This window comes from Apiospora aurea, assembly GCF_038362705.1.
Source record: "Apiospora aurea strain CBS 24483 chromosome Unknown utg000009l_segment0_segment0, whole genome shotgun sequence".
NCBI classification, from domain to species: Eukaryota; Fungi; Ascomycota; class Sordariomycetes; order Amphisphaeriales; family Apiosporaceae; genus Apiospora; species Apiospora aurea.
This window is the reverse complement of record NW_027117396.1, coordinates 2,269,523-2,287,385: the sequence shown is the minus strand read 5'-3', so window position 1 is coordinate 2,287,385 and position 17,863 is coordinate 2,269,523. Positions and strand designations below refer to the sequence as shown.

The following is a 17,863-nucleotide window of genomic DNA, read 5'->3' as shown; positions in this document are numbered from 1 at the left end:
CGCATATTATTTAGCGACGCACTTTAATTTAATTTTAATATAATTAAACTTTAACGCGTAATACTTTTATAACTATAATGCTTAATTAATTCTAAAAAGATCGGATAGTTTTAATAATTTAAGCGATATAAAACGGACCGAATTAAATAAACTAAAAAGCAGTAGTAAAAACTTATAATATACCCGAATTAACTTTACGTTATCGAATTTACGACCGAATTTTAAAACGCGAAATCTAATTAAAACGACGTAAAATAAATTTAATTAAAGAGGAGGTACTTCGTAAATATATAATTAATTTAAATATTTAAAGAATACCTCCCGATTTTATTAGTATAAAAAATATAGCTAATCTTTTTACCGCGTCGCGCGGCGGCGACCGCGTTAATAAACATTAAATTAAGCGCTTTATCGACTATAACCCGGACTTAAAAACTAAAATAAATCGTCGGTACGATTATTAAAAAGCTTTTTACGAAAATTTTAAAATTATTTCTACTTGGTTTATATTAATCGCGAATATAAAAACAAAATATAGGATCGTTAATAAAAACATTTAAAATTTTAACGAAACCGGCTTTATAATAAGCATAATCGGGTTAATATTCGTCGTAATACGCGCCGAGCGGCGTAAAAAGGCAAAATCGGTCCAGCTTAGTAATTAAGAATAAATAACGGCGATTAAATATATTAATTTATAAGGCTAGTATATTCCGCCGTTTTTAATTATTTAAAGCTAATATTACCTCGCGAATTAATCCCGCGAAACCGATTTACCGGGCAATTAAATAATTAAGCCGATTTTTAATAATTAAACTAATAACGAAATAGGCTTAAACTAGATTAAATACTTCGATAAATATATTAAATCGTAAACGAAAAGTCGCTACCGCCTCTTAATTTTTAACGGCCACGAAAGCTATATTTCGGCCGAATTCGAAGTATACTATTAAAATAACAATATTATTACTATTAATATACCTCCCTATTTATCGTATTTACTTTAACTTCTCGATATAATACTTTATTCGCTTTTAAAGCGTACTTATTCGAAAATAATCGAGCTATTTATTAAAGCTTTTATAAACTATATTACTAAGCTCGAGTTCTTTATCGCCTTTAAAGCCGCGCATTTTATTGTTTTTACGGAAGCTAATATTAAATTTAAATTCAGCGTATCTAGTTTAATACCTTATAACCCTAACGAAATAATTAATAAACTAAATATGTATCTCCGGACGCTTATATTTAACCTATTTCGTTTAAAAACGGCCAGTATTTATAACCTTTAAACGCCGTTTAACCCCTAATAAATAACTAAACACTCTACTTATATTAAAAAAGGGTGTCTACCTATTAAGGAAGCTCTCCGACGCCGATTTTAAATACGGTAAACTAAATAGCGAAAAGTATAATTAAAATAGCTTATAAAATAACTTTTATACGTAATAAAATATATATATTAAAAAAGGTTAATTTAGCACTTTTTAAGCGCCGAAAAGCTAAAAAATTACGAGTCTAGCTTAAAAAAACCTTTACTATTAAAAAATCTTAGCAGCTATAAAACGAAAAAGCAAAAAAAAAGCGTTTAGTGTCTAATAAAAATAAAAATAAGGGTTCGTCGAAACGGAGGGCGACCGGTAAAAAGCGCTATAGTATTTACGGCGAAATAGGTTATAATACGCGAATATATGAAAAGGATATAAAATTAAGCGAGGAATCGAATAACGAATAGTTTTAATTAATTTTAAACGTTGTAATTAAATTAATTTATATAAAAAAGTCGAAAAGTAAAAAAAGTGCGTCGCTAAGTAATATACGTCGCGTAGTAGTAAACTACGTTACTTATTTTAAAAGTATACTTAATATATTATAATATAAATAACGTTTCATTATATAATTATAATATACTCGATATATATACTATAATATACGGAACACTAATAATAAATACGTAGTAAAAAAAAGCTTATAAAGGTATATTAAATAAAATATTTAATATATTATTAATATTTAATAAAAATTAAGCCGACTTAGCTTTATTAATATAATTTAATATTAAAATAACGATACGCTCGAAAGGATATATATGTGACAGGAGCAGAAGGAACGGGGCGCTTACGTACCGGTTCCGGCTCTACTCCGCCGCCCTATACATATAGAGACCTAAGCCCCCTAGAAATATAGAAGGACAAGCGTTAGCTTTGTCTTTTCACCACCCCTTACCTATCGTTACCACCTAGATTCGTGCACCTTTCACAATATAATTTATATTAATATATAATTCTACGCGTTTAATATATTACGAGCCCGAAAATTATTAAAATAATAAATAAACACGGGTTATATTTCGCGTACATTTATTATTTATATTAATAATAGGATAAATTAAAAATAAAACGAGGGGTTATACCGGTAATAAATAAGGAATTAATAAGCTAAATATTTATAAAACTACACGATATATATATTAAAACGGTAAAAGCGAACGTTAAAAAAGTATAAAATTTAAAAAATACTACTTTTACTTAAACGAGGGAAATTACCTATCGAAATATAGCTAAAATATTACGAGTTTATTAAATAATAATATATATTAATTATAAAACTTAAACTTGAATTAAATTAAATAATTAATATAATACTAACTTAATACGTTTTAATACCTTTTAAAAAGCTTAAAGTTATCGCGGTAACTTTTTTAACGTTAATTAATATAATAATAATAACTTTATTTACTTACAATATAAGCGTTAAACTTTCGAAAGTGAGATTTAATAAAATTTCACGGGATTATTACATAATTCATTAATTACGCATATAACGACGCTAGAATATAAATACTTTTAAGCTTACTTAAAGGAACAATTCTCTATTTTACCTTCTATTCTTATATTTACCGGTATATTTCTCACATTAATCTTTAATTTAACATACTAGTCTAGGGTGTTATCAAGTAACGAAGACATGCACCTACCTGTACCTCTCTACCACTGGGTAGAGACTAGAGCTAGGCCAGCATGAGCCCGTACAGACTCTTAATACTGCATCATACCAGATAGCTCGGCAATTTTGCCGAGCTCTACGGGTAGCCGGTACTTGGTGGTAGAACGGATCATGTTCTTCACAATGGCCTGGAGAGAATCAGGCGTAGAGATCTCTCCCTTGAACTCCCAGGACGTTAGCACCAACTGGGGGGGTGTTGTCCGGGCGGAACCTGACTTCGGCCTGCATGTCCGTGCTGCAGTTGTCGCAGCCGATGACGCGGCCCTTGAGAGGTGCACGCTGGCTGGGCTGGACGGGGAAGTCTTCTGCAAGAAAACGGGTGGTGTTTCGCCAGAACCTCGGAGGCCCGCTGGACCACCGCCCCCTTCCGCTGGTTTGGTCGGCACCATGAACCGCACACCTCGAGGTGCCAGTCTGGTCCTTGTAGACCACCAGGCGCGGCGCTAATTGGTGGCAGTAGCATCTTAACTTGTCGTGCAGGTAGTCGAGCTCTGAATCATTATCATTGTCCGGGTCTCGGGGGTATGCAGCCTTCAGCTCGAGAACGTGCTGCTGCCGCCAGAACAGGCCGTGTTGGTTGACATTGACCTTATCCCAAACATCGGTCCATATGCTGTCGACTGTGCCAATTAGACTACACTGAACCCGGTACCGTTCCTCTTTGTCCTTCTCGGCGGCGGCGAAGAAGGAAGTGTCCATTCCTAGGCGGATATATTTGGCCATGGCATACAAGGCAGGCTGGATATTCAAGAGGAAGTCGGGGCTTCTCTCTTGGTGTTTCAGCCCCTGGGGTTCCAATCGTCGGACTCTCCGACACTTGTAAGCGCTCATGTCTTCGCCGTCGCCGTCGAAGGAAGGGAGGCAAAACTGCGGGGAGTGAAGGCTGAGGCACTCGCGGCACGGCACCAGACGGGGGTTTGCCTCCGGCTCTAGGCGCTGGAGAAACTCCCAGGCCGTGTCTTGATCCTTCCAGAAATCCTCAAAGTTGATCTTGCCAATTTCTTTCAGATCCTTGCAGGCGAACGCCATCGCGGCACCGTCTACCGGGCCGCTGTGGTTGAAGACCAATTCCACTAGCTCCGGGGGCATATCGCCGGCTCTGAAGGGCGCGTCGGGTTTTCGAGGCTGGCCATTGCTGCCGGATCCAGAGGAGTTTCCTGAAGAAGCCATGTTGACGGTGTTGGTAAGTCGGTGTGTAAAAGGGTGCTGTAAGTGCGTGTGAGTAAGTGTGGATGTGGTTTTCCTGAGAGGATGTCGAGTTTTGGACTAAGACTGGCGATGTCAGTTCATCATATAGTTGCAAGAAGCTGCTCAACAATGGGATTGTAAGAAGTCAAGGGGCTTATTTGAGAACAATGATCAATGCCAGAATGGCTTGTAACTAGGGTCCAATAATGTAACTGGTTTCCAACAATATTACTGTGCTGTGAGATGTTTGGACTGTTGGCCGTGACCAAAGGCTTTGTTCAAACCCCCTGATGTTTCATTGAACATGGCTGGCTTAGCTGCACATATTTCAGTTGGCTCGAGAATAGAAACGACTTATGTGCTGATCGCGTCACCCCTTTCAACCCCTTCGGACCATGGCCCTTCCTATCCTGGTTTCGGCCTCCAAGGTAGGCGGTGGTGGGCAGGGCGATCTCGTCATCTACCATTGTTGAAGAAGTACTTGTATCGGAGCGCGTTGCTGAAGGAAATAAAAGCCTGAAACACGTCCGCAAACCTTATCGTCCACCCAGGTTGTGTCTTGGAAGGTGCCGACGGTATTGTTTGCATCCATCTGGACCAGGTCGTCGGAGCGCTTCCCCTCGCTGAGATCAGACTCCCCGCTGTCCGTCCAAGTTGGTATTCTCCTGTGTTTGGAACGAAAAAAAAAAAGGAGAAGGAGCATGAATGAGATGAGAGAACCTCCATCCAGGGGCTTAGCAATCACTCATCCGCCCCTTCTTGATCAGCAACGCCCTGTCGAAACAGTAGTCCTCGTGGCCAAATTTGATGCTGCACCAGTTGTATTCCACCCTGTCGAAGGGGGTGGAGGTGTGTTCATCCTATCGCAAAAGTTGTTCAGGTTGTTTGGCACCACCTAGGTCACTGGGACCCTATGGATGGCTCGGGAATGCTGCCGCAAGCAGACGGGTGTTGCACTGTAAAGCTATGTCTGCTGTACATTTCATGTAGTCCCAGGGAGCTCAGACAACTCCGCGGTACTTGAGTCGAAGCGGTTGTGTTTCTAACGCAGTATGTGTGATCATATGTAAACCCGCTGCGTTGCGTTTATTAGTCCTGGCCTGTTTCTAAATATTGACAATAACCAGGAACCTGAAACGTCTGGTATTCTTCAACATACCTCTGGCAACACACTTCGGTGTATGTGCTTGCGATCAAGTCATTCACATCCCAGACTCTCGTGGGCGCTGGACAGACTGCCTCGGAGTATGCTTCGTTGGATGAACTATTCCGGGGCACACTCACAATTGGAACGAGAGGGGGAAAGAAGAAGCATACAGCCATCCGGAAGGAACACGGAAAGATACAGGACTCATGCGCAATATTGCATGCTGCCATGATTGGTCGATTTACGCATGCCGAGATTGGCTAGTTGTACAACATCCACCTCCGATTATGCAACCCACCCTTCGGACTGGATAAGCAGCGCCCAATCCAACGTCTATGTAACTGCATACAACATTTACTGGGATGCCCTGCCTTGATTCGTTCAAATGGAGCGACTTGAAAGAAAACAGCCAAAACTGAATTGAGTTTGAGGTTGTCGAGGTCTGTCGCAAGCTTTAGGCAGCATCAAAGGTACATTAAGTTCAAGGGCGGTAGGAGTGCTAGCTACCGGCGGGCCTATCCATTTACCTTCCGCAGGACTCATTGACGCCACATAACAGTTAGGCCGGTGAAGGATCATTTCTCTGCGCTCGGTGTGATCTTGTCTTCTACATACTTCAAACCAAGCAGCGACTGAAAGCTGCAGCTGCCGTTTCACCACCACAGATGCTGCGAGACCGACTGACTCGAGGCATTCTGACCTTGTAATGATATTCCAGGAATACGATCAGATTGACGGCGGTATTATTCGAATCTGACGAGAGATTGCCAGTGAGGAGAAACTCCATTCATTGATCTTTGGTATAAACCCCCTCTGGCAGAACTCAGCGGGGTGAGATGTTCGTGGGCTGACCGTAGTGCCGCCGGGTAGTGCGATTTCAGATCTTCCCGATATCTATCCACTGGCGGACTGGAGATGGTAAGGCTGATCATCAGTTTCCTGTTTCGGCGGCCATTCACGTCGATGCATTAGGCGCCCCCGGACCCGGCTCCAGCATAGCAGCAGACATGATCCTTTCCCATTTACATACTATATGTGTTTATATGATGGCAATAGAAGTGAGCCATATGAGGAGCGAGATACGATGTCACACTTTAGCAAATTTTGAAAGCAACACCACGGTTAATCTTAATGAGGCGGATCGTCAATCTTGCAGGCGGTCACGTGAGCATCAAATAGGGGCCGTCGCTGCGCAGGGCACCACCCCATGACCAAATCCGCAATATAGTTAGTTAGACGCTGGAGCGAATCAATTTCCCTCGTTTCCCTTGCCACCGGGTCCGTCCGAACGCAGGCAGCCTGGCTGCTTGACACGAGTTTCAAGCAGGGATGACCCCGGCTTTGCCAGGCCCCGCCGTCGGCGCAGTTCCGCAATCGCTAGTTTCCTGAAGCTAGGCTCCAACGGGACGGTTTTGCCAGATTTGCCAGCACCACGGAAAAAATGTCTTCCTCTTTCTTCCTTGGGTCTCGACACACTGGCCAACGATAAAGGTTGAAAGGAAAAAGGGCCCTGTTTATTGGACGAAAAAAAAAAAAAAAAAAAAAAAAAAAAAGGAGTTAACATTATCTATATATTAATACACCAGTGTTGCTATTGCATGGTATCTGAAATACAACCCTTGTGGGAATTCGCCAATTCGTCATGTTCGTACTGTGGTATTTGGAAGGCCGGTCTTTCTATTTTGCCTGCCGAGCTAGCCCGTTCAGTCCGTCACGTGGTCGGTTTGCGACTTGTCGCTGTACGGCGGCGGCGGGTTCGCCTGCGTCAAGCGGTTCGTCCCCAACGACTTCCGCCTCCTCGTCCCACCGCCCGGTGACTTCTCGTCATCCACCGCGTCGCCGTCGCTCTTGCTGGTAGAGTACGCTCCCTCCTGGTGCTGCTGTCGTGACGGCGTCCGCGGCGGCGGTGGTTGTATCAGGTCGGCCGGCGTGCTGCCCTCCAATTCCACGGCGAACGACATCGCCGGCAGCTCCTGCACCTCCTCCCGCGCCTCGAGCTCCATGCGCGGCGGCGCGTCGGCGGGCGCCTCGTGGATGCTGGGCAGCATGTCGGCCCCCATCTCGCTGGTGGCGGGCGTGAGCGGGGACACGACGTAGCTCGACGCCGCCGTAAGCCGCGAGTAGGCCGGCGTCGGGCGGTCGAGCAGCGGCGTCGGCTCGTCCCGGCGGGCCAGCCCGGCGGCGGAGTGGTCGAAGTGCGCCTCGCCACCCTTGCGCAGGTCCGGGGTCGACGCGAGCTCGCGGTGGATCACCTGCTGCTTCCAGAAGTGCCGGCGCCAGACGAGCCAGGCCACGATGCCGAGCAGGATGAGGAACAGCAGCAGCGCGATGGCGATGGCCAGGATGGTGTGGAACGGCATGTGTATCGGGCCGTCGTCGTCTCCCGGCTTCGGTGTCGCCGTCGCCGTCGGCCCGGAGAAGGTCGAGCCGGGCACTGTCGGGTCCGTCTCGAGGATGCTCAGGTCCGACTCCTGCCAGCGCACCTGGATCGCGTAGGCCAGGTTCCTCGTCGTGCGCGTGACGTGCGACTCGACGTACGTCCGCGAGCTCGCCTCGGCCAGGATGCACTTGCTGTAGGGAACGTCCGGGTAGGTGGCGGGGCCCGTGTAGCAGGTGTAGCCCGCGGGGCAGCAGAGGCGCGCCGTCTCGCCTGCGAGCAGCGGGCCGCCGTAGAGCGGCGTGCCGCTCTCGACCGACGGCAGCGCCGTGGGCAGGGCGCAGCCGTCGGCGTAGCCGTCGGGGCAGATGCCGGGGGAGTACATGCCGGCCTTGTTCCCGTAGTAGTTCATGAAGTTGTCCGGCATGCAGATGGATGAGGACAGGGCGGGCGTGCCGATGTCGGTCCAGCGGTCGGAGGCGCAGAACTCGGGCGTGTGGAAGACGGTCGTGAGGGGTCCGGCGCCGCGCGAGACCGTCTTGGTCGGCGCGCTGCCGGGGTCTGTCGTCCTGGCGGCCATGGCTGTCGGTAAGTGAGTGAAATGAAGATCAGATAGGTAGATGGTGTAGACCACACCGCCCGTGGGGGGAGGTGCTGGCGATGACCGGTTTGCTCCGTCCACAGCGGGTTCTGTTATTTCGCGACGTGGAGTCTTTCGTGCTGGGGGAGGAAGTGGGAATCCAGCAGCCGGTAAACAACAGTAAAAAGTCAATTTGGCTACAGCGTCCAAAGTCTTGGCAGAGCCCGGGTATGGGTTGGGAACCGGCCGAGCGGGACGGGGGGAAAAAAGAGAGAAAAGAGAAGAAGAAGCGAAAATAAGGTGTTGTAGGTAGGTTGTGAGTAAGGCAAGGTGGAAATAGCGACAAATGGCAGTAATCGACCGTCGAGGCGAGTAAAAAATGCGTGCCTGGCTTTGGCCGGGCACCGGGCACTGGGCACTGGGCTTTCGGTGCCAGCACAGATTGGGTGGAGAGGCCAAGGGCTGAGTTGTGCTGAGGGAGCCAGCCTCTAAGGGGCTAAGGCCGATACTACCGAGCCCCAGTTGTAGGCCTGCAATTGTGTGCATTGCTGGGACCAGCACCAGAGCTAGCAGCCGTAGCCTGCATCTGGCAGGGGTGTCTTAGTGGGCGCCCCCCCTGGATGTCGCCTGAAAATATCGGGTATGGTGGGCACGCGAACGCCTCGCTCGACTCGACGGGGGGGCTCCGGGGACGACGGCAGGCCAATGGCAGCGCCCGATCTGGTGCTGAAACCATGCGCCGGCCCACTGTAAGGAGATGCCGGCGGGCCAGGACCTCACTCCGGCTCAAATAGGTCACGGGCGAAGTCGCGAAGGCACTCGCTGCTGTGATCGAACAAACTAACCTCAGCTCAACTCTTCTTCATCTGGCTACCAGGCCCGAACGAGAACACATGCTTTTCCCGTCCTTCCTTCATTAGTCATTCGCTATTCTTATTTCTGCTTCATCACGCTCCTTCTACGTCATTTTCAATAGTCCCAGCCCGAGAACAGGGTCTAGACCTCTTGCATCCCCCCTGTCCTTCCTTATTTCCTTGCGTCATCGTCTTTTCCGTCTTTCGTCCTTCCATCGCCCGATATACCCCGGTCTGATGACATCTCATCGGAGCCATGTACTATCCCAATACAACCTTGACGCGCATGTTCATGTTGCTTGCCGTGGTCCAATGCGCAGGAGCCCTTTTCCTCGAAGCGTGAGTACCCAACCCGTGTTCAATCATGTGACTTCGCCCTTCACAGTCACCAATGGCTGACGTAACAACATATGCAGCTATGTCGTCTTGACCGTCGAAGATCACCTGCCGCATGAGGCGGTGCAGGTCCGGCCTGGCCATACCGTGCCGATGTACGCGTCGCTGTTCATCTTCGGCTTCGCGTACGAGCTCCTGCTGTTCTGGGACTCGCTGCGGCTGCACAGCATGATCCAGGTCGTCGGGCTGTGCATATACAACCTCCTGTTGACCATCTATGCCGTCTTCCAGCCCCGGCAGATCCGCGACGCGCTGGACCGCCTCAACGACGCTTATCCCATGGGCCGCGAGCTCCCCATCCTGGTGGATCCCGATGCCGTGTGGGTAGAGATCAAGCCCGCCTTGATCGCGCTGATCTGGGTCCTCGCCGCGGGGACTGGCCTCATGTGCTTCCTGGCCTACAAGCTCCATGCCGAGTTCGCCTGGTTGGTGTACAAGGTCATTCACGCCGACATCAGCATGCGGCGGCGTGTTCTTACCCTGGAGGTATGAAGTCAAAAGTCTCTCGGAATATCGTCCGGCCATTCTTTGTCCATTGGAATGGAGCTAACCACTATCATCCAGATCAACGTGGCGCTTGTCAAGTTCAATTTCTTCTTCATCCTCGGCTTTCTCATCCAAAACATTGTGGATATGCCCGATTCGAGTGACCCCGAGTATGGCATCACCATTGGCGGCACCTTTATCGCTTGGTCCGTAGCCATTGCCGGCATCTTATGCGCGAGGAGGGAGAACAAATGGGGTACAGGCATAGTTCTCGTGAGTATTGTTTGAACCACCGTCACTGGGCAAACGACCATGTAGCTAACTCTGGTCGACCAAAACAGTTTGTTTATTTCGGCGGAGCGGCCTACCTCGTCTTCAAGGTGGTCAAGCTGCTGAAGCAGCCCGACTACTACATGCTGACCATCTTCGGCATCATCACGCTCTTCATGCTCGCCTGCACCATCGTCGCCGCCATTCTTTGTTTGGCCAACTACGACAAGGGCCTCAAGACGTACGCCGACCCGACGGCGCGGGCGGAAATCCAATCGCGGAACCCGAGCGAGAACCCCATCCTGTTGCAGAATACCGCCTACGGAGTCGCGCCGTTCTTGCCGCATCGGATGACGCTTGAATGAGAGCTGTCCCTTGGTTTACTCCTGTCACGGAATCGGTCGCTTGGCGCAAACTGGCGGTATACTATGAAAGAACGGGCAGCCTTCTTGGAGCCTGAAGCTACAAATTCGAGGGATGCCAACGCCCATGCCATCTGCATATGCGACATAGCTCATACATAACAACCCGCGGAGCAATTCGGGTTGAATCCCCAGGGTCTCTGAGAGATACTGGGCCGAGAGGCCTTATCCCCAAAGATTTGGGACATTAGACAGTTTTTGAGAAACAACACAGTTCGTCGGCCAGAAGCCGCGCACAACAAATCACCTTTCTGGGCCCTACCAAAAGCATCGGACATTACTATAGACAATTAGATACCCATTACTATCAATCACATAGCGTTAGCGAATCTCCTTGATTGTTTGATTCTCCCGGGCTAACTTAGCTTTTTATATCTCGAGTACATCTCGAAATTCTCAACGGAACAAAACCACGGCCGCTCTTGAAATTTGTACCAGCTCCAGTTCCCTTTGCATCGAAATATGCTACTCAGCGTGATAACTTTGGCACTGGGCGCGGTGGGATCGTTGCCTCGTACAACGACATGAACCGCAGCAGCGCCTCTTCGCCATCCGCCCTGGCCATCAGGCAAAGCCCGAACGGCCGTCCGTTGTATCGGAGCTGGGCCAGCGGTATATGTCCCAAAGGATATCCTATATTAGGTCAGCCTTTGTCGCTCTTGATAATGTCCACCAGTCGCGTCACTCACCAGCTGCGGCAGCGTATATGCAAAAGGCAGAGTCTACAGGGGCGGCAATGAGGTCAATGTTCTCCTTCTCGTAGATCTCATCGAGGATCTCTCTGGCCTTGACACGGAGTTTCTCCCCGAGTAGCTTGATTTCCTGCTCCGGCTCGCTCATTGCTTGGGCTTTTATGAGGTCGGTCTGGTCCTCATATGCTATATGAGTGGGAAGACAAGATCATATCAGAGTTGCACTGCACGTGTGACGCGGGGGCTGAACTCACGTCGTGGCATTGCTTGTTCGGCATGGTCCTTGTTAAACTTGATGAGGTCTTCAAGGGACGTGGCAGGACACTCATCAAATGCCTCGATGAACATGGGAAGACCGATGTGCTTGAATTCCCAGTCTGTAAGGTCAGTATGCGAGGGACATGGCGGACTCATGGCGGATAGCATACATGCAATTGGCATAATTGCGTCTTGTCCGTCAACTGCGAGCACAGAACACTCCTGAAGCTCGATGGGGTATTTGACTACACAGCCATTTTTCTGGAGGGTGAATATCATCGCTGCATAATCGTCCACCTAGCTTTGGTCAATGCTCCCATGCAACCATGCTCAGAGGGGGGGGGCTCGTTCTTACCATTTGTTCCGAGGTGCCTTCTTTCTGCTCACACATCTCCGGGCTCAACTTCCAAACATTAGGATTCACGAACCCCACTGCGAGCCCTTTCCACTTGCCGGTAGGTGTTTGTGCCTGGAACGAGCGGCCAAGTATGATCTCCAGGATGCTGGCCAAATCCGCAGGGGACTTCGCCATGGGTCCGTAACTGTCGAAGAACTCCGTCATCCGGTACATCCCAGACGTATCCTGCCGGCCCGTGGTTGGTCTAATGGCATAGAGTGCCGCTCGCGACGAGGGTGTCATGATCGACCCGATCGTCTCTGTGCCTATCGCTAGGGGGCTGAAGCCCGCTGCAACCGCCACTGCCGAGCCGGTAGAAGAGCCACCTGGAGACTAACGGACAATACATCAGCCAGTGTTTGGAGTAGGAGGAGGCAGCGTGTTTTGACATACCGAGTGGCCCAGGATGGAGTCTCCATCTGCGATGGCGCCAACGTAGGGAGATAGTGTTTGTCCTGCGACTGCGGACCGCCCCGGGGAATTCATCATCTTCATACCGCAGAGTTCCTAGGCCATGAGGTTAGTCATGTGCGTTCAACAGCCCTCCCCCGAAATTGAGCGTACCGTCATGTTCGTCTTCCCCAGGATGATCATGCCGGCGTCCATGAGCTTCTGGACAACTCCCGAGCTCTTAGTCGCCTTAGCCCCCAAGAACGCCCACGACCCGGCGGTGGTGGTCATACCCAACTCGTGCGACGTGATGAAGCAATCCTGCCGTTCAAAGTCAGCACCCATTTCACTGTATTGATAGCATCCTGTTTTCGATTACTCGCCTTCAGAACTATAGGGATTCCGTGCAACGGTCCCCGGTAACAATTCGCCCGCCGTTCCTTGTCAAGGGCTGCCGCTTGTGCGAGCAGCTGCTCTCGCGACGCCAGTGAGATGAAAGCATTGAGCGTATGGTTATGCTGTTCAACCTGGAGCAAGTACCTCTCGATTATCTGGACGCTTGTGATTTTATTCTCTCTCAGAAGCTGCTGCAGCTCGGTTGCCGTTGTAGTAAGGGGGTCGAAGTCCATCGTATGAACTGTGACTGGAGCTAGTTCAAAACTTTGGTAAAGATGGTTGTCATAACATACATATTGTAAATTTTTGTTGCTTTAAAGTTCCTGTTTCTGAAGAATCTAGCTGCCTACGTGCTGACGTACCCGTCGTCGATAGCCCGTACCTTTACACCAATCGTAAGCCGGGCGGGGTTCGCAAGGATCCCGACCCCTGCCTCAAATAGGCACCCCCTGAATCTGGATGTGGCCTATGGGAAAATGATAATGTCCGATGGAATTGCCCACCTGAGGAAGGATAGCGAATGTTTAACACTTGTTCGGCACAAGGGTGGGTTTTACCAAAGCTTCCTACGCTCCACCAAGAGTTCGTATTCGACTTTAAGTCTAACAAAATATGTAATGAGTGGTGATCTACCCCTGCGGCATCAAAATGTTCCTCTGTTTGGCCGGCAGATGAGATTCATGACCATGGTCTTCTTGGACCCTTTCGGACCTTTCTTCCTGGTTATCTTACTGGCTATTGACTTTTTTTTCTTTCTTTTTTTTTTTGCTCTTTTGCTTTTCGAGTCATACCAGCGCAAGCCAGCAGAAGCAAGTGACTCAAAACCGAGCAAACCCAACACATATCGACTCAAAAATCTTACTGGCTATACCCGTAAACAAATAGACATGTTACACTTTACGCATTTAGCGAATACGAACTCTTGAACGTGAATGAGTATGACTGGATCACAAGGCATGAGCAGAATAAACATCTTGGGTTTGATTCGGGCCTCGTCCATCCAGGTCTGTAAACAAACCGTCTGGAACGGCCTTGAACTTTCCCCACAAACCAAAACATCGAGTGCCAAGCTCGTGGTAATTACTAACTTTGCAGCCAACGGTTCTTTGCCGAACATATACGAACAGCTGACCGGTGCATGAAACACCCACAACCGGGGCTTCCCCGGTAGCTTGGGGCCGATCCATCCCACTAGCCTGACTTTCTACATGATGCCGCGAACTAGACGACCTTTGATGGTGAGAATCCTATTGAATACCTTGACGATTCCGCACATGGGTCTCAGAAGGTAAATAACGGACTTGAACAGACCTATCAGCAAGGTGTTTTCCCGCTTCGGGGAGAAACTGGCTATACCCCTGAGTCGTAACTTGACCATAACTATTAGCTAAGCTGTCCCATTTCCTCTCTTTCCCAAAACCCTTTTGATGCTTCCCTGTCCTTCAGCTACTTGTATATTGATATCGTATTATAGCTGTCGCAACAGACAACATGAAGATCGCCCATCTTGTTTGGCTTGCCGGTACCTGTGGCCGCCTGGTCGCCGCAGCAGACGACCAGGCAGAAGATGACGCGGGTCTCAACATTCAAGGCTTGGTACCGGTGCCCAAGCCCGAGTGGCCCAGCGATTTCATCCGAATCTGCAACGGTCCCAACTTCACCCAGGAATGCGGCAGGGTCGACATGAGCGAGAAATATATCGGCAAGTGCTAGTTGTTTGGGGTGTGATGTTCAACTTGTCGCTTTGAGCCATGCCAACTCTTTAGTCATTGGCATGTCGAATACGACAGGTCGTGTTGAATACGACGGCCATGACCTTGAGGACAGCAAACCACAAGCATGTCCACGGGGGCTCGTATTTCTACAGCACTGCGGAGGCCAGCGATTTAGATAGAAATGGACCCTATATGAAGAGGCTCTTGGGAATTGCCATTGTGAACCCATATCCTCGACCCTAAACAAACCATGTCCAAGATACTGCGATCAGTTGAACTGCGAGATCACCAAAATGGCAAGACTGTCTCAGTGGGTCTCTGTTTTATTCTGTCTCTTCTACTGCTTGCTAGTCAATGGGGGCAGCAATGTGGCCTCTTCGCTGTAGTTACGACACGGGCCGAAATGCATCGACATCGACAGAGCCGGGCCTACAAACTTCAGACCCAGTCTCGATAGTGTGCGTACAGTTGTTCCCAACTTGGATATATGGTATATACAGAAGAAGCTGACGCCCCCCTTCAGAACCCGTTCCAAACAAACAGCAACGCGGCTTGTGCAAAATTCTTCCCAGGTAAAGGCCTGGAGTCTGGGGAGAAACAGGTTGAAAATCCGCGTCCGAGATTCAAAATGGATTTTAGCCACACGCTCAAGCCCTGGGATCTGAAAAAGACCTGTGCACCCATGGCTGAACCCAACGGTCCTGACGGTCCATACGAACCTGTGTGCGACCCCGTCACACAAAGTCCCTGTAAGGAGCGGTGGATAAAAGTCAAGTCTACACTCCACTACTGTGTCACGACACGTTTCTGGCACTATGGGATACCGGAGGCCTACAAGGGAGCCCAAGACTGCCGCAAACAACAGGAGTGCAGCATCACCCAGGAGCATTCGCACACGTTCTTGAAAAGTACAACGAACGGACAGTCGTGGGGCGGAAGTGTAACCAAATCATCAGGTAGTGAAAAGAACGGGGGAGAGGATCATGCCAAAGCGGATATGCACGGCGGAGGATTCTCTATTGGCGGGGGCTATAAAGGTCTTGTGACGGGCGAGGTGCGCTACGATTACCAACACACAGATACCCACACGATGAAGTCAGAATGGTCAGAAAGTACGGGTAGCGCGGTGGAGAGTCACTGGGAGACATCGGTACAACACACCGTCGGCGACCAGGATGAAGTCTCAACAAGCTTCTCGATCCCGCGCCCCAGGAACACGCATAAGAACACTTTCAGATTGCCCCTTCTCGAGCTCGCGCAGTGGCGTTGGCCAACAACCTTCCGAAGATGAGGATGCTAACCACCGAGCGCGAAGTGAACACCTGCGGCAAGTTTGTCGTGATACCAATCTACCAAGGGTGAGTCAGGGATGGTCTCTCGCCGTCTCTTCACTGCGCCATTGCGGTTCTACCGGGGCTAACGGCAAGACAACGACAGGAGTTGCGGAGTCATGGGCATGAGCTCGCCGCCACCCACTGCGAGACGGGCCGGTGGATGGGCCCCGAGCACCAGGACCGGCTGTTCCACGACGTCATCATCTGGGACGACTGGCAGGAGTGGCTGCTGATGAAGGAGCTGGACGAGGACACGCTGTCGCCGTCGACGGAGAACACGCAGCCGCACCACGGCAGGTGGTTCGGGTACGAGGTCGTCGACGATTTCTTCGACGAGCCGATTGAGGTTTCCTGAGCCTCACGATGGCGTCTCCCCGTTTTGAGGAAGCACCAGTCTGTGTACATACTATTACTCAGCTGGCGAGCGCAAGCAGGCCTGCTGCTGGAGCATCATAACTCTGGTGGAGCGCTGTGCAGCCCTGGTCGCCATAGGTGTTACTGACTAATGTATTGGTACTTGGTCAGGGCATGTTGTCAGTCGCACAGCAGCTAGGTACAGTACCTGACACGGACATGGGAGACGCAGGTACGGGCGAATGGGAAATTCTACCGCCCCTACAGAACAGATAGCTGACAAGCCCTCGAAGAAAGCAGCACCGGGATGGCGTGGATTACACCGTCCAGTTGCTCAGAGTAATGAGTGATGGTTGTACATGTCCAATACCTGAACCGTTTAATTCTGAGATGGACTTGAGATCGCCGATCCACCGTTATCGACCCCGCTGGGAAACTGCCCCCACACTTGCTGCAGGTGCTAGGTTAGGTACCCTCGTACTTGCTTTTAGGGTGTGTGTGTGCAAGGTCCTTCCCGGCTGGAGCATTTGGTCAAAGTTTCCCGCAAATCGTTTTTCCCAGGGCCCCAGTCGCCAGTGCAGCAACATCTTCTCCCCCCCCGATGGGACCAGACGCGTCCAACTCCGTAAATTTCAATCTGGTCACTACATTTCGCCGACCAATTCCAAGTACTGCACCGGATGCACCTTGGCGAAGGCTCCTCTAGCGCTTCCGCTTCCGCTTCCAGAGCCGACGCCGCGCCCTGTGGGAGACACTGACCTAGGCAGCCCTGGATGAGGTCACTTGGCCATGGCTAAATACATCAATGTGGCCCACTCGGAGCATGCCCCCAACACCGGCCCAGCCCCAAGCGCACCCCGCGCCGTCCGCCCTGAGCACTACAGCCGCTTCCATCTCGTCGGTTTCTCCTTCTACCATGGCGACCCCATGAAGACGAACCAGGATGTCCACGACTTCCTGCAGAAGCCCGCCTTCATGCCCTGGCGCAAGTCGCGCGGCGACATCGACAGCTTCCTGCGCTTCGAGACCACCCTGCGCGTCCTCTTCGAGGCCGTCGTCTTCTTCCAGCAGTTCTGGGGCCAGCGCGGCTTCTGGCGCAACCTTCGCACCCTGCTCCGCCTCGACACCACCGTAAGCGCCGACACCATCGAGGACGCCGTCAAACTATACTGCGAATGCCGCCGCAGCTGCCTGTCCAAGGTGGTGAAGAGAGGGAAGCCCCCGAGCAAGATCGCCGAGTTGGCCGACATTGTGAACGACCTCCGCGCCGGCGAACACTGCCCCATCTCGATACCGGACTGGGAACACTGCGAAGCCAAGTGGCGGAGCAAGCTGTACTACACCCTTTGCGACCAAGGTGTGCATTCCCAGCAGGTCATCAAGGGCACCTGTGCCCCGGAGCTTCGCGACCTTCCCGCGTCCCCAAGATCGGAAACACAAAGACGAGATCGGCCCGAACCCCGACAGTCCAGCCCTACAAGGCGACCTCTAAGCCCTTCCCCCGCGACGACCGCGCAGCCCTCCACGGGGGCCATCCCTAGACCAGCCCCAGCGGCCGAGAGACGACGAAGCCATCCCGGGGGCTAAGGCTGGGCTACCCC

General features: G+C 50.3%; 7 protein-coding genes across 7 annotated transcripts; 4 read left to right on the top strand and 3 right to left on the bottom strand.

The window, feature by feature from the left end:
- Nucleotides 1–3,144: 3,144 nt before the first annotated feature.
- Nucleotides 3,145–4,176, bottom strand: PG986_013826 (uncharacterized protein; the record flags this gene model as incomplete). The annotated part of the gene is made up of 1 exon (XM_066850048.1): nucleotides 3,145–4,176. The coding sequence occupies one exon, from the start codon at nucleotides 4,174–4,176 to the stop codon at nucleotides 3,145–3,147; it is 1,032 nt and encodes a 343-aa protein (XP_066694191.1).
- A 2,868-nt stretch (nucleotides 4,177–7,044) lies between these two features.
- PG986_013825 (uncharacterized protein) lies at nucleotides 7,045–8,298 on the bottom strand (the record flags this gene model as incomplete). Its single annotated transcript, XM_066850047.1, has 1 exon — nucleotides 7,045–8,298. One exon carries the CDS (start codon nucleotides 8,296–8,298, stop codon nucleotides 7,045–7,047), a length of 1,254 nt encoding a protein of 417 aa, XP_066694190.1.
- A 1,110-nt stretch (nucleotides 8,299–9,408) lies between these two features.
- On the top strand, nucleotides 9,409–10,669 carry PG986_013824 (uncharacterized protein; the record flags this gene model as incomplete). Its single annotated transcript, XM_066850046.1, has 4 exons — nucleotides 9,409–9,491; nucleotides 9,569–10,034; nucleotides 10,113–10,307; nucleotides 10,376–10,669. The coding sequence occupies 4 exons, from the start codon at nucleotides 9,409–9,411 to the stop codon at nucleotides 10,667–10,669; spliced, it is 1,038 nt and encodes a 345-aa protein (XP_066694189.1).
- Nucleotides 10,670–11,195: 526 nt separating this feature from the next.
- Nucleotides 11,196–13,092, bottom strand: PG986_013823 (amidase; the record flags this gene model as incomplete). Its single annotated transcript, XM_066850045.1, has 7 exons — nucleotides 11,196–11,359; nucleotides 11,416–11,604; nucleotides 11,673–11,973; nucleotides 12,032–12,406; nucleotides 12,467–12,580; nucleotides 12,638–12,784; nucleotides 12,856–13,092. 7 exons carry the CDS (start codon nucleotides 13,090–13,092, stop codon nucleotides 11,196–11,198), a joined length of 1,527 nt encoding a protein of 508 aa, XP_066694188.1.
- Nucleotides 13,093–14,350: 1,258 nt separating this feature from the next.
- Nucleotides 14,351–14,572, top strand: PG986_013822 (uncharacterized protein; the record flags this gene model as incomplete). Its single annotated transcript, XM_066850044.1, has 1 exon — nucleotides 14,351–14,572. One exon carries the CDS (start codon nucleotides 14,351–14,353, stop codon nucleotides 14,570–14,572), a length of 222 nt encoding a protein of 73 aa, XP_066694187.1.
- Nucleotides 14,573–15,861: 1,289 nt separating this feature from the next.
- PG986_013821 (uncharacterized protein) lies at nucleotides 15,862–16,263 on the top strand (the record flags this gene model as incomplete). The annotated part of the gene is made up of 2 exons (XM_066850043.1): nucleotides 15,862–15,932; nucleotides 16,023–16,263. The coding sequence occupies 2 exons, from the start codon at nucleotides 15,862–15,864 to the stop codon at nucleotides 16,261–16,263; spliced, it is 312 nt and encodes a 103-aa protein (XP_066694186.1).
- A 788-nt stretch (nucleotides 16,264–17,051) lies between these two features.
- Nucleotides 17,052–17,849, top strand: PG986_013820 (uncharacterized protein; the record flags this gene model as incomplete). Its single annotated transcript, XM_066850042.1, has 1 exon — nucleotides 17,052–17,849. One exon carries the CDS (start codon nucleotides 17,052–17,054, stop codon nucleotides 17,847–17,849), a length of 798 nt encoding a protein of 265 aa, XP_066694185.1.
- Between the last annotated feature and the right edge of the window lie 14 nt (nucleotides 17,850–17,863).